The 15,668-nt window shown below is 37.3% G+C and overlaps 1 protein-coding gene across 1 annotated transcript in view; it reads right to left on the reverse strand.

Annotated features, from left to right (window-relative positions):
* LOC115210797 (DNA mismatch repair protein Msh6) overlaps positions 1 to 15,668 on the reverse strand; it is a 43,605-nt gene that overhangs the window by 1,057 nt on the left and 26,880 nt on the right. The window contains exons 20-32 of the mRNA XM_029779535.2: positions 14,688 to 14,850; positions 13,600 to 13,680; positions 13,388 to 13,483; positions 11,124 to 11,214; positions 9,638 to 9,692; positions 7,181 to 7,281; positions 6,535 to 6,764; positions 5,253 to 5,385; positions 3,547 to 3,645; positions 2,070 to 2,189; positions 1,781 to 1,868; positions 319 to 408; positions 25 to 179 (exon numbers count right to left, since the gene is read on the reverse strand). Of these exons, the coding sequence (XP_029635395.1) occupies positions 25 to 179; positions 319 to 408; positions 1,781 to 1,868; positions 2,070 to 2,189; positions 3,547 to 3,645; positions 5,253 to 5,385; positions 6,535 to 6,764; positions 7,181 to 7,281; positions 9,638 to 9,692; positions 11,124 to 11,214; positions 13,388 to 13,483; positions 13,600 to 13,680; positions 14,688 to 14,850 (1,502 nt within the window). The remainder of the gene's footprint in view (positions 1 to 24; positions 180 to 318; positions 409 to 1,780; positions 1,869 to 2,069; positions 2,190 to 3,546; positions 3,646 to 5,252; positions 5,386 to 6,534; positions 6,765 to 7,180; positions 7,282 to 9,637; positions 9,693 to 11,123; positions 11,215 to 13,387; positions 13,484 to 13,599; positions 13,681 to 14,687; positions 14,851 to 15,668) is intronic.

Consider the following 15,668-nt stretch of genomic DNA (forward strand, 5'->3'; position numbering starts at 1 on the left):
GCCATTTTCACAAAGGAGACTTACCATATGGCCAAGCCGAACATTGGGATCACTTGAAAACATGTCGGTCAAAGAATGATAATGAGTTGAAAATAGTGTCCTGCAATTGATAGTCTTTGAGATTTCCTCCACTACAGCAGCTGCAATAGCAGTACCATCATAGGTTGCAGTTCCTCTGCCTACAAAGAGATGATGAAAATGGTTCTTCCTGTACATTGGCAATTTATAGAACAAGATATTGTATTATTAACTAAAGTTTAATTATGCAAATATATTCAGATTAATAGATCAATAATCAGTTTAAAGAAAAAAACTTACCAAGTTCATCTAATAATACTAGTGAATTCTCTGTTGCATGTTGTAGGATTGAAGCAGTTTCACTAAGTTCCACAAAGAAAGTACTTTCACCTGGAAAAATATTGTACAGCAGTGATTTTGGCTGGTTCCACATGTAATACTCATGCAATCGTAGTTATAAATTTCCCGTTTTATAGTGAGCTACATTAAAATTTCAGTTTATATTCCAAATACCAGATTTATGACATTTTACTAAATTCTTTATTACTTTCAAAATTTATTGAAACAAAGGTGTATTTCGACAGAAATATAGTTAACAAAAGCGTTAAATATACAAATTGAATATCGGTACAATATTGCTGCAGTAAAGGTGACAGACAAGTGCAAGTAGCCTCTCACCCCAAAAGAAAAGTTATGCATGAGTTATCTTTCAATTTCATTCTGACAGATGATGTTGAAAGGGAGAAAAACTACAGGTTCACTTGCATTATGAGAGAAGAGAAATTGCTTGATTTAGCTGCTTTGAAGAGGAAAAAAAAAAAAAGGAAGGAGTGGCTGTGTGGTAAGTAGCTTGCTTACGGACCACATTGTTCTGGGTTCAGTCACACTGCGTGGCACCTTGGGCAAGTATCTTCTACTATAGCCGACCAGGGCCTTGTGAGTGGATTTGGTAGACGGAAACTTAAAGAAGCCGGTCATATATGTGTGTGTTTGTCCCCCCAACATCGCTTGACAACCGATGCTAGTGTTTACGTCCCCGTAACTAAGCGGTTCAGCAAAAGGGACCGATAGAATAAGTACTAGGCTTCCAAAGAATAAGTCCTGGGGTCGATTTGCTTGACTAAAGGCGGTGCTCCAGCATGGCCACAGTCAAATGACTGAAACAAGTAAAAGATAGAATATGCTAAAACACTTGTTGCAAAATGTTTCTTTTCTTGCTTTTATTTTTTTTATTTTTTTTTTGTAAATTGGTATGGTTTGCTTAACTGTGCAGAATATCATTCAGTCACATTTGAGAGCCTTGAATGTCAATTCATATCCTAAATAATACCTGATAGCTATACTTAAAATGCTTTGGGATATAAATTATATAAATGCTTGCATGGGTCACAGAGTTTCCAAGCAAGATAGTATTTGGCCATGGCCAAGTAATATTTACCCATTTTTTTTTTTTTTGCAGAATATTGGAAAAAATTATAGTGACACTCACTTATAACTATCATACATACATACTTATAACTATCATACATACAAACAGGATTCTTTCAGTTTCCATCTACCAAGCCCCAGGTTATAGAAGACACTTGCTTGACATTGTCAGAAACAGACACATACGTTGTATATTATCATTTTCAATCAACTTAAACCTTTTTTCGTTTGGACTTCCATCATCACTCAAAAGTTAATAGAATAACTACATATGTAATGAGGGGGGGGGTCAGTTGAAGCTGGTCTTACAACAAAAGGAAAATTAAACACATACCAGCCATAATTCTGTCGTTGGCACCCAAACGAGTAAAGACTCGATCTACTGGAGTTATCTGACATTTCTCAGCCGGCACATAACAACCCTACAAAATGAAATCACAATTTAGACATGTTTAAGAGAGAAAATTAAATGTCAACAGATTCTTCTTCCACAACTAAACTGAATAGTTGTAATAAAGGAACCTCAGATAATCATTAAAGTGAATCCTTCAATAATAACAATTTTGATCAATCACATAACGGAAAAAAAATTATATCAAGGAGTAAACGAAGAAAATAAATACCATCTGAGCCATGACAACAATTAATCCAACTTGACGCATCAATGTAGATTTTCCACCCATATTTGGACCAGTTACCAATACTACTTGACTATCAGTGGTGGGGTCTTCAGTTTCTATGTTCTGAAAATAAATGCAAAAAAGATGTAATTACTTCATTGAAAGACTGCTTTGTAACAGTTTTAAAGCTTTCTTTTCCTTCTAACAAAAACAAAAAAAAGGGGGGGGGGCAATGACTATCAATAGTGATCAGGTAAGGGTACAGAATTCTCGTCACTGAAAAAGATAGCATTTCTGTTGGTTACAGTTCATAAGGTTTGTTTGTGTAGTCATAGCAGCATCACCTATACTTGAACAGTTTTCTGACATAGGTCTTAATTGCCATGTCTTGTCCTGGTGTTGTAAATGACTTACATCAGTATTAATGTACTTTCTTACTCTGAAGAGAAAATCTACTCATTGGGATGCAGTTTCAGCCAATGTTACATGAGTATAAAAAATAGTGACTTTTTTTTTTAAAAAGATTTACCATCATCATCATTTAATGTTCATTTTCCAGTGGCATGGGTTGAACAGTTCAACAGGAATCAATAAACAAAAGTCCAACGACTTCATTAGCACAGTCTCTACAGCTTGATGCTTTTCCTAATGCTAACATTTCAAAGACTATAATGGATGCTTTTTTCACAGTACTGGCACTAGTGAGGTCATCAAATACTGATTTTTTATTAGCCACAAGGGCCCAAAATAGAGTGGGACAAACAAAGACAGACAGGAGACCACAGAGGGGACAATACATAGAACGAATATGATGAGGTCATCAAATACTCATAAGACCCCTGAAGTGACTGGGGTATAGTATTGACTGAGGTGAAAGTATGATAAAGGGACAGGAATAAGTGTCTTGCTGAAGAAGTGAATATACTAAGATATTCAAAACAAGAATGTCAATTTTCTGAACTAACTATTCTATTTAACACTTTAGCATTTAAACTGACCATATCAGGCCCAAATTTTCATCTGTTTTGTATTCAAACCAGACAGATCCAATCTCTCATACCCACCCTACAATGTCATTCTGAAAATACACCACTGAAATCTCTAAGCTACAACATAATGCATGATTAATTCAAAACATCAATAAATAAGCTCTACCTCATCATCATCATTTAACGTCCGTTTCCATGCTGGCATAGGTTGGACAGGTTGACAGGAGCCAGAAAGGCCAGGGACTGTGCCAGATCCCATGGTCTCTTTTGTCTTGGTTTCTACAATTGGATGCCCAACAGAACAATCTGAATGCTAAAGTGTAATTCAAGAATTGCTGAAAATTCACTCCAAACATCTACTCAGCAAATGTTATGATCAAGTGATCATAAGTGCCATCTTTTATCAAACCAGAACCATATTGAAATATTTCATAAAAAGAGAACTAACAGAGAACAAAAAACAATAAAATTTAAAAGTAAAAAATGCTTACATCTTTTACTCCAATCATAGTATCATTGGGAATAAAGTCTTCAGCAGCAGACGACCGCCCAATGCAAGGATGACGTCCTTCACGTATCAAAAGGAATGGCTGAAACAATGAACATATTTATTACAAGTCATACGCAATGAAATGACTCCCAAAATATATGGAATATCATTTTCAGTTCTTTGTGACTCAGAAAATTTGGATCTTTACCTTTTGACCTACAGATTTAAAAAATAATTTTTTGTAACTAAACACTTTCAAACTTCGGACACTAGTAGAATGTGTCATATAAAACATGTTTTACTCTTAGCATTTTTGAGAAAAACTTATATTTACAAAGATATTTCACCTTAAAGTTCTCGTATTTCGGTAATTTCAACCAATCAATGACGTGTATTCAGCTGAATAAAATTATTGCTGTTGTTTGTCAACAACAACTATTGGTGGTGTATTTTTCGTTTGTCACTGTTATTCAAGACATTGCAAGTGTGTTTGTACTGGTTTTAAGGCTTTAGGGTTAGGATTGTCATAAATAACATTGACAAACGAAATATACATTGCCGGAAGTTCTAGTTGACAAACAACAGCAGTAATTTTATTCAGCTGAATACACGTCATTGATTGGTTGAAATTACTAAAATAGGACGACATTAACATGAAATAACTTCGTAAATATAAGTTTTATATGACACATTCTACCAGTGTCCGAACTTTGAAAGTGTTACAAAAAATTATTTTTTAAATCTGTAGGTCAAAAGGTAAAGATCTGAAAATTCTTCTAACAGAATATAAGAGAAATTAGGCTTGCATTCGCCTTCAGATCAAATTTTCTGATAAAATTACAGCTTAACAGATGCACTGCTTTATATCCCCTTCGACACATTTTTCAAATAAATTATGAAGCGTACATCATTTTAACAACCAATTTTCTGTGCTTGCATGAGTCAGAATTAGTTGAGACAGACTTTCAACAGTAAGATGCCCTTTCTGTCACCAGCCCTCACTTGTTTCCAGGTAAGTAACATTACCCCGTGAACAGTTTTTTTGCTGAATATTGGTAATGAACGACACTGCTTGTATGATAGCAACACTCACAACTATCCAGCAATATCAAGACAAGGAAACACACACACAATAGACTTCTTCCAGTTTCCATCTACCAAATCTGATTTGGTTGGCCCAGGGTTTTAGAAGACACTTGTCCAAGGCGCCAAACAGTGAGGTTGAACTCAAAACTATGTGGTTTGGAAATTAACCTCTTAACCACATTGCCACTAAGATTATATTCATTTTTCTTTAACCCTTTAGTATTCAGATTATTCTACCAAATGTGATGCTTATTTATTCACATTGCATTGAATTAATCATGCATTCTCTCATAGCTATGAGATTTCTGTGATGTGACTCTTTACTTTGGTAATAATATTGTAGGATAGGGTAAGAGGCTGGATCTGAATGGTTTTGAACATAAAAGAGGTAAAATATTTAGGCCAGATATGGCCGGTTTGAATGTTAAAGGGTTAAAGGTTCTTCATTAATTGTGACATCCTAGAATTTTTATTTCCATTATCTTTTCTCTCCAAGTATACTGACACAAAAACGGTGAATATTGGAAAGAAGTAATTCTCATATGACTAAGCTAGTTCACCAGAAAAAACAACACAAATAAATTGTAGAAAAACAATAAGAAGGAGAATCATAAAACATACTTTGGAATCTGCCTCAGGCAAAACGATTTCTGGTCTGCAAATGGCTCCTTCGCCACAGCGACTGTACTCGGCCAAACAGAGGAGAACATCAAGAACAGCCAAACACTGAACAGCTTGGTCCCACATCTGATAACTGTCGTGACAAATAACTTGAAATGAAACTATAACTCCACAAAAACTCCAAGAAAAAATATGTTGGTATTAATGTGCATATAATTTACCAATTAAAATAATTACATTTCAGAGGGATAAGGTACCATCATCATCATCGTTTAATGTCCGCTTTCCATGCTAGCATGGGTTGGACGGTTTGACTGAGGACTGGCGAACCAGATGGCTGCACCAGGCTCCAATCTGATCTGGCAGAGTTTCTACAGCTGAATGCCCTTCCTAATACCAACCACTCCGAGAGTGTAGTGGGTGCTTTTACGTGCCACCAGCACAAGGGCCAGTCACGCAGTAATGGCAATGGCCACACTCAAATGGTGTTTTTTACATGCCACCAGCACAGGAGCCAGTCCAGTGGCACTGGCAACGACCTCACTCGAATGGCTTTTCACATGCTACCGACACAAATCCCAGTAAGGCAATGCTGGTAACGATCACGCTCAACGATCATGCTTTTTACATGTCACTGGCACAGAAGCCAATTTGCTGCTCTGGCAACGATCCCGCTTGGATGGTACTCTTGGCACTCACCTAGCACAGATGCCAGTCATCAAAATTGATTTTGAAGACAAAAAAATTAGAAAAACTAATCATGCCTGATGCTGAAGAGCTAGTTACCTCCTTTGGCATTAACCCTTTTGATACCAACCCAGCTGAAACTGGCTCTGGCTCTGAGTACAAATGTCTTGTTTAGATAAGTTTTGAATTAAAATCTTCCACCAAACCTTAGTCACAATTTATGTTCTTAACATTAGCTTAATGATAACCAAGTTATTTTTCTAAATTCTTTGTTATATTTAAAGTAATTGAAAGAAACACAGCATCTCAAAATAAATACAGTAATGAAAGGGATAATGGCCATCATGCATGTTTAAACTTCTTTTAGTAGTTTGAAATAACTTAGGAGAAACTATTTCATAAACATCATGACTAGAATAAATATCTAAACATGAAAATTAATCCATTCATTGTATCATGGAAAAGTTTTCAACATTCTAAACTAATAGGTTTCATGTTTTTTTTTTTTTTATCGCCAAACTTTTCCTCAATATGAACACAGATGCCAAAAACAGAAAACATACAACTATTTCCTTATAACGAAAATTTTACTCACTCTGTATCAAATTGATGAAATATTCGTCGCATGGTATCCTTCAAAGCTGCAGACCGTCTATCTTCGGCATCAGTCATTTCAGCGAACATTCTCTCAATCTCTTTTGTACGGTACCGTTTCCATCCTTTCTTGGAAGACATTAACTCATACTGATTTGGTACTTTCTTACACATATTTTCAGGCACTTCCATTTGATAACGGTTCTTACCAGTACCCCAATATACCATAGACTGGAAACAATGAATGCAAAGACAAAATTTCAGAAATAGCAGGAACCAAATAGAAAGTAATATATAATTAAAATATAATTCGTTTTTGGATTTGGTTTGTAAGATTCTTGATATGAGTTCGTGTGTTGAAGCATATTCTGCTGTGTCTGGGGAGAGTCATTTTCTTTTTGTGCCTTATGATTTAACACACTCACCGGTAAAATTTCCACTTATTTTTTAAAATTTTATTCTCCTAAAAAAGAGTCAAGACTATTGAAAAGGTTGCAAGACTTAACGAAAATTTTAGGAGAATAAAAATAAAAAAATAAGTGGAAATTTTACCGGTGAGTGTGTTAAATCATAAGGCACAAAAAGAAAATGACTCTCCCCAGACACAATAAAATATAATTGAAATAGAAATTAAATTTAAAACTTACCTTACAACTCATCAACTGTCTTTGTTGGTCTAAATATCGATCTAGTGCATTGGTAGTTTCTTTGATATCTTTTACGGCACCATCATAATCAGAATCAACTCCTGTAAAGAAGAAGCAAACCAACTGCTAAATATCTGAAATTCTAATAACACTAACATACAGTGAAGGCAATGATGAGTGACGGATGAAAACAAATGGAGCAGTCAGCCTCCATGCTCCTAAATATTCCAGAGTTTCCAAAACATATAAGGAGCAGTGTGGTAAGATGTTTGCTCCCCCAACCATGTTGCTTCAGTTCCACTGCATGGCAAGTAACTTCTACTGTAGCCGCAGGGAATAACAATCCCTTGTCAGTGGATTTGGTAGACAGAAACTAAAAGAAGCATGTCTCACACACACATATATATATATATATATATATATCATCATCATCGTTTAACGTCCGCTTTCCATGCTAGCATGGGTTGGACGATTTTGACTGAGGGTTGGTGAACCAGATGGTTGCACCAGGCTCCAATCTTGATCTGGCAGAATTTCTACAGCTGGATGTCCTTCCTAATGCCAACCACTCCAAGAGTGTAGTGGGTGCCTTTTACGTGCCACCAGCATGGGGCCAGTCAGGCGGTACTGGCAATGACCTCGCTCGAATCTTTTTACACATGCCACCGGCACAGGTGCCAGTAAGGCGACGTTGGCAATGATCACGTTTGAATGGTGCCCTTTTACATGCCACCAGCATGGAGCCAGTTGGCTGCTCTGGGATATATAATATATATATATATGCCAGTATGTCAGAAATTTCAAACTCCTAGCAAATCAAAAAGTATTTTTGTCTTAGAAAGTCATGAACTGAAATGACTAGCATGGAAAGGTGGTAATATGGAAGCTCCTGGTTTTAATTATAACTGCAAAATGAACAATGTGAATTGGATTTATCAGTGTCCACGACCTTCTTTCAAATCTGCATGGCGATATCGCACGCAAACTCTCAAATCCCTCGCAGCAGCTGGTCTGCAGCTACGGATTCTCGGGGTATGTCTTCGGTGGGATGACATGTCTGTGAAGACACCTGCCGGTGGCACAAACACTGTTTCCACTGAAACGGAGATAATGACGACAGAGTTATTGAAAAGGCGTGATATTGGTCCATATGGACTCCGCTCTGAGTTTCTGGTACGCAAAATTGTTGTGCCTATTGGATTACCTAGTCAACAAAGAGGTTGGTTCATTTATTTATTTTTTTTTGTTTCAAACAACTGTTTTATTTAAATGCTATTATTGGTTGGATGATTGCACATTTTATATATATTCTTGTTGTTTAGATTCAGGTCAGCCTTGGATCTAAATCAAAGCTATTCCAGCTATTTTCCTTTTTGACTTCATGTACATCTAGGACTAAATTGTCCAGTGTGCCATGTGTCCTTCCTTTTCTGAGATGGTAGAAAGCCATTTGATAAAGATTTGGTTGCTATTTCTTGCAGGTCAAGCAATCACAAAGATTCCCTTGTTGGCTTATATTTATATAAAAAGCACCATCCGTCTGTGGGCGTTTGCCAGCTCCGTCTGGCACCTGTGCGGGTGGCACGTAAAAAGCACCCACTACACTCACGGAGTGGTTGGCGATAGGAAGGGCATCCAGCTGTAGAAACACTGCCAGATCAGACTGGGCCTGATGCAGCCTTCTGGCTTCACAGACCCCAGTTGAACCGTCCAACCCATGCTAGCATGGAAAGCGGATGCTAAATGATGATGATGATGATGATATATATATATATATATACACACACACACACACACACACACATATATATACATATATATATATATATACATATATCTGTTTTGCCTAGACGTTGCATGATAGTCATTAGTGTGATGATCAAACAAATGCTACCCTTTGTCTCCAGTCTTCTATGAAGACATGATGGTCTTAGGGAGATATTACCTTGCCTGGAATCAAGTGAGGGCTAGTGACTGGAAGGGCATCCAACTGTAGAAAATCTGCATCAACAAAATTTGTCTTATCCATGAAAGCATGGAAAAATGAACAACTGCATGTTCAGAACCACACCACAACAACCCTGGTTAATTAGTTTCCATAACTTGATTAGAATGAGGATAAACCTTTTGGGAAAATTGTTCTAATATTTGAGAATTATGTAAATATTCAGTTGTTGGGTTATTAAATCAAGATTCAATATATTCTACCTCAGCAAATTTCATCTGACTCATGCAAGCATTTTAGTAGATGTTAAATGATGATGATGTTTATGTAAATCACACCATTCTCCATAATTAACCATCTTCAGGAATACACACATACACATTTATAGTTCTCATTTCGCATTTGTCCACTCAGAAGTAAGAGAGATACATGTCAATGAAAACTTTAAGATATTTAGCATCACAGATAGGGTGGAAATTTGTGTGAAAGTTGTAAAATAAATCATTACCTACCTTTGTTAGGAACTATGACCCCATCTTTCTTAGCTTTGTTGTGATCAAACCCATTCTGATTTAAGAAAAAACAACACCAAAATGTAACAATCAGCCAAGTAAAACCAACTGAAAAATCAAGCTTTAATGTCATGTTAAAGTTTCATATATAACAGAGCTTCAATAAATTATAATGAATATTATTTTTATTTATATAAAGATTGAATCAAAATTCATTTACAAAGAAACAAAGAAATAGAAAAAAATTGGGGGAAGTTAAGGTGCAGAAGATGAGAGGAAGGGAATATATTCCAGAACAAATGGTGTTCAGTCACACCCAGTAGACATGACCTAATTCTTTACTACCCACAAGGGGCTAAACACAGAGGAGACAAAAAGGACAGACAAAGGGATTAAGTCGATTATATCGACCCCAGCATGTAACTGGTACTTAATTCATCAACCCCGGAAGGATGAAAGGCAAAGTTGACCTTGGCGGAATTCAAACTCAGAACATAACGGCAGAAGAAATACAGCTTCGCATTTCGTCCGGCATGCTAACGTTTCTGCCAGCCCGCCGCCTTCCCTGTGGACATGACCATGATTGTGTTGCCACAGAAAATGGCCAGAGATACTCGCTGTAGCAGCCACCCCACCTCATGGGGTTCATTTATTCAAGTAACTAATCCTGATATTGCTTACTAAATTACAAGATACATTTTTACAAAGGAATGCAAACATCTTCACTGATAATACCCCAACCAATATGTTTAAACTACTGAACTTTTAATTTAAATTGTTATACATGGTCACAGGATGGCTGTGTGATTAAACAGCTCACATTGCAACCACTTGGCTTCCAGTTCAGTCCCACTGCACAGTACCTTGATGAACTATTTTCTGCTACATAGCCTTGGGCTGACCATCACCATCATCGTTTAACATCCGCTTTCCATGCTAGCATGAGCTGGACGGTTCAACTGGAGTCTGGGAAGCCAGGAGGCTACACCAGGCTCCAGTCTGATCTGGCAGTGTTTCTACAGCCAGATGCCCTCCCTAACGCCAACCACTCTGTGAGTGTAGAAGGTGCTTTTTAGGTGTCACCGGCACAGGGGCCAGGGGAGGTTGGCAATGGCCACGATCGGTTGGTGCTTTTTACATGCCACCAGCACCGAAGTCAGTCATGGCAGTGCTGGCATCGGCCACGTACGGGTGGTACTTTTTACATGCCACCAGCACAGGTGTCACAACTACAATTTCAATGCCTTGCAAATGAATTTGGTAGACAGAAATTATGTAGAAGCCTGTCATGCGTGTGTGTATGTGAGAAAGGGAGGGGGTCTTTGTGTTTGTCCCTTGACAACAATGGCTGGCTCATTTACATCACCATAAATTAGTAGATCAGAAACATGGGAATAATGAAATGATTTAGAAAAAAAATTAAACATTGCCATTACATGGAAGTATTTTCTTTATCAAAAACATATTGATTTATGTAAATACCTACATCAAAATATTTTAGTTTTTCTGCCATATCAGGAAAACAACCAGAAGATGATGAACTTTTCACAGTAACTGTCTTTCTCAGCAGAATTGATCTGTAATTGAGACCATTAAACTAGGATTACAACATATTTCATGACACTTAAAACAATGAAGTATTGTGTTGATAAATGTTACCTCAAACAAGAAAAATGTTTAATAACCAGTACTTCCCTGGGCATGGATAACATTGAAACTCCGACGTCTGGCAGCTGACTTGGCAGACACCCATAAAATTATTAACCATCTTACTAACAGTAACTCTGAGTACCTTTTCAAACTCCACCTGTCTAACGCCCGTGGACATGTTTACTAAGTCAGAAAACAGCACATCTCCCATGACTTTTGGAAACATTTTTTCATGCTAAGAGTTGCTGAAGTATGGAACAAACTGCCAGCATCAGTTGTTAGTTGTCGGAGCACTGCATCCTTCAAAACTTCCATGCTTCCTGAGATTCGCCAACACTACACCTGATTTTCTCCCCTCCATACACACGCAAGCATGTATCTGACTCATACACTGTTCACTTCCCAGACAATTGTACATTACTGCATATGCTTTAAACGCACTTTTGACAAGTTGTGGTGCACCTGAGTACTGTATACAATAATTTCATTATTATTTTTATATATGTATACAATATTTTTATATATGTATACAACAATTTCATTATTATTTTTATATATGAGGGGTCTGTCTTATACCACTTTTCCCCATAATATTTTTTTTCACCCTCTAATACATGTTGCATGGAAATTTATTACACTGACTAAACAAAATATATTGTTTTTGTATTTGATTTGCAAGATTTCTGATGTTAATTCCTGAGTTGAAACATATATTGTTGTACCTCGAAATCTCATTATATCAATAATAAACACTGGTTCTATTTCACTTCTTTATCATTTATTTCTGAATTGGTTAACTATTTAACCAATTAAGTAATCAACTGTTTCATTTATTATACAGTCAATCAAGCTTGTCTAAGTCCTTCCAATGCCACGGACAACCTCTCTGCTCCAGGTAAAATTTAGTAATTTGGTGAACAATAATATTAACTTAATTTCAGTGATATCACTTTTTGCATATTCTTTAGAAAATAAAACAGACTACTTGATCAACACTCCACACCTGGTTAAAAATTTTAAAGTTTCTCTCAAAGAATGATGAAAACACCAACCACTCCGAGAGTGTAGTGGGTGCTTTTATGTGCCACTGGCTTGAGTGCCAGTCAGGCGATACTGGCAACGGCCACGAAAAAAATCATGTTTTTTGTTTACATGTCACCTGCACACCAGTACAAGTGTGCGGTGATATAGAGGATCTTCATCGATGCCTCCACCAAATTTGGAAGTGGTCTAACGAATGGGACCTGTGTCTGAACGTGTCAAAGTGCTGTCATCTGCCTGTTGGCTCTCCTCCTGCAACTCAACTTGATTTCGAGCCGGGTCGTCTGCTGCTGGAGAGGACTGATCAGGTAAAGGACCTGGGTATCTTGGTGGATTCCTCCTTTTCGCCATCGGCCCAGTGCGTCCATGCTGCCAACAAAGCACGCGGAATTCTGTTCTTGATTCAACGGTCATTCGGAATGCTCACAGCAGCCATATTCCTACCACTCTATGTCACGCTGGTGAGACCCATATTGGAGTACGGGATTCAAGCCTCTTCTCCTTATCTCCTCAAAGACATACAGCATCTCGAAAGAGTCCAGAAGCTGGCTACCCGCATGGTTCATGGTCTCAAAAATTTGTCCTACGAAGAAAGGCTGAGGACGCTCGACCTTTATTCTCTTGAAAAACGCCGCCGCCGTGGTGATCTCATTCTCGCCCACAACATCATAAGCGGAAAGTGTAACCTCTCGAAAGAGCTGTTCTTCACTCCTGCTCCAGAGCGTCGACTGCGGGGTCATTCCGAAAAGCTCTACCTGCGACGATTTCATCTCAATCGAAGGAGAGGAGTTTTCTCCGTCCGGGTTGCGGATCCGTGGAACAAGCTGCCAGACGAGATGGTGAAGATGCCGACGACCGCTTTGTTCAAAGCCTCCCTTGACCTCAAGTGGCCTGAACTCTACATAATCACCACCCTGTACTTAACTCCATGTCCCCCTACATGGCCTTGCTATTTGCTTTTGAGCCAAATTAACTAACTAACTAACATATATATATATATATATATATATATACACACACACACACACACAGAATTAGACACTTTAAAATGATACTCACTTGAAACCATCAACTTTGTCCTGGAATGGTTTTATTATTTTTTGAGCAACTTTAAATCCTTCCAAAGCAGAAATGAAATCTTCGATTTTTCGTTTACTAAAATGTATGAAATAAAATTTCATTTTTTTACAAACACAAGTCTTAGAAAAAGGGTAAAATAAGGATAAAATACATGGATCATTATTAAAAAAAGAAGGTTAAAAACCTATTACCTGTATGTGACACTTTCATAGAGAATTGCACGGTTATCAGGGTGTTCGTTACTCCGATTAGATAATCCAAGAGCATGAATTCTTAGAAAATGGAAAAAGAAAAAAAATAAATAAATAAAATAACTGAAAACTCATGTATATATTTTGAAAAGTTATTCTTACTCTTTTACTCATTTAAGTCATTTAACTGTGGCCATGCTGGAGCACCGCCTTTAGTCAAGCAAATTGACCCCCGGACTTATTATTTGTAAGCTTAGTACTTATTCTATCGGTCTCTTTTGCCGAACCGCTAAGTTATGGGCATGTAAACACACCAGCATCAGTTGTCAAGCGATGTTGGGGGCACAAACAAACACACAAACGTATACAGACACACACACACACATATATATATACATATATACGACTGACTTCTTTCAGTTTCCATCTACCAAATCCACTCACAAGGATTTGGTCAGCCCAAGGCTATAGAATACACTTGCCCAAGGTGCCACGCAGTGGGACTGAACCCGGAACCATGTGGTTCGTAAGCTAGCTACTTACCACACAGCTACTCCTATGCCCATGTAGGAGTGGCTTCAAAGAATTTTTTTTAAACTGGACTTTCCAGGTAAACTTAGTCTTTTAAAAGAGTTCTATTTATACTATATTTTAATTAATTAAATCTTTGATATATGGATACCCACAAATCAGTCAACTCCCAAAGCCAATATTTTCAACAGAATTAGATGCAATGTAGTAAATAACCTGTGTTTGATGCCAACCAAAAATGTGTACTTGATCACCCACATGTATATGAACTGAAAATGATAGAGACCTGACTGACCCAAATTTAGTGTCTAAAGAAGAAAAATTAGAAAGCAACCTCAAGTGCTCAAGGAATAAAAACAAAAAGTATCCCCAGAGCACACTTCACCCAAATTCACTCAGAAAGCATTGGTTGGCCTAGGCCTATATTTAGTCACTTGCCCAAGGTGCATTGCAGTGGGATTGAACCCATAACCACACGGTTGCAAAGCAAATTTCTTCACCACACAGCCATACAGATTGATACTTAAATGATAATAGAAATATATATATATACAAACCTGCTTAAAATTCTTTCCAAATCTGGAAGTTTCTTCAGTAGTTCCCTTGTCTCAGCACTTACATCTGGAATGTTCATGAGATCTTCAAGACTATCCAAACGATCATTGATAGACTTTGGGTTACACAAGGGTGCACAAAGCCAAGTTCGGAATAGACGTTTCCCTGCCAAAGCCAAAAGAATATTCCACTTCAAATATATAATCACTATCAAAAGCAAGAATCCACACAAACCTCTTTAGCATTACAACACTTTGGGTTTATGGTACTACTAGCAGTATCACCCAGTGTTGCTTGGGTTTGTTTCAACCCTTTAGAATTGGAATTTTTGAAAAGTAAAAATTTTGCATTATGTAGCTTGTTATTCTCTTTAAGTGAACATTTTTATGGTTGAAATACACCGAAAAATGGCAGCACAGCAGTCAAAAAATCGTAAAAAATAGGGATTTTCATAGAAAAAAAGCACCTTTTTGATGTAAAGAATTTTTGGTGTTAACATGGTTTGATTTGAATTTTTTCGTCTACGGTAGGAAGAGCAAGCCTTCTTCTATCATACTCTCAATTTTGGTCAACTTGCACCGCAGGGTCTCGGAGAAGATAGTGTTAGTTGAAGGCTACCAAACCTGCCATACACAGACAACTTCAGCTTTATATATATAGCTATTTTAATGAAGAAGATGGCTTCATGCAGTTGCTAGATCTGCAAGATATCAACTTCATCATCGTTATCATCTGATGGTTTGATAGAAGCCAATGATTATCATCATCATTTAATGTCTACTTAACCATGCTTGCATGGATCAGGCACAATGTGTTGAGGCAGACTTTCTATGGCCAGACAGCCTTCCTGACACCAACCCACAACTTTTCAGGCGAGGTAATATTTCTGCATAGCTAGACATATTTTTCACAGAAGACTGGAAACAAACAATATCACATACATAATGGTGATGCTCATTTACAACCATTATCTGATGTCAAGA

This window comes from Octopus sinensis, linkage group LG4, assembly GCF_006345805.1.
Source record: "Octopus sinensis linkage group LG4, ASM634580v1, whole genome shotgun sequence".
NCBI classification, from domain to species: Eukaryota; Metazoa; Mollusca; class Cephalopoda; order Octopoda; family Octopodidae; genus Octopus; species Octopus sinensis.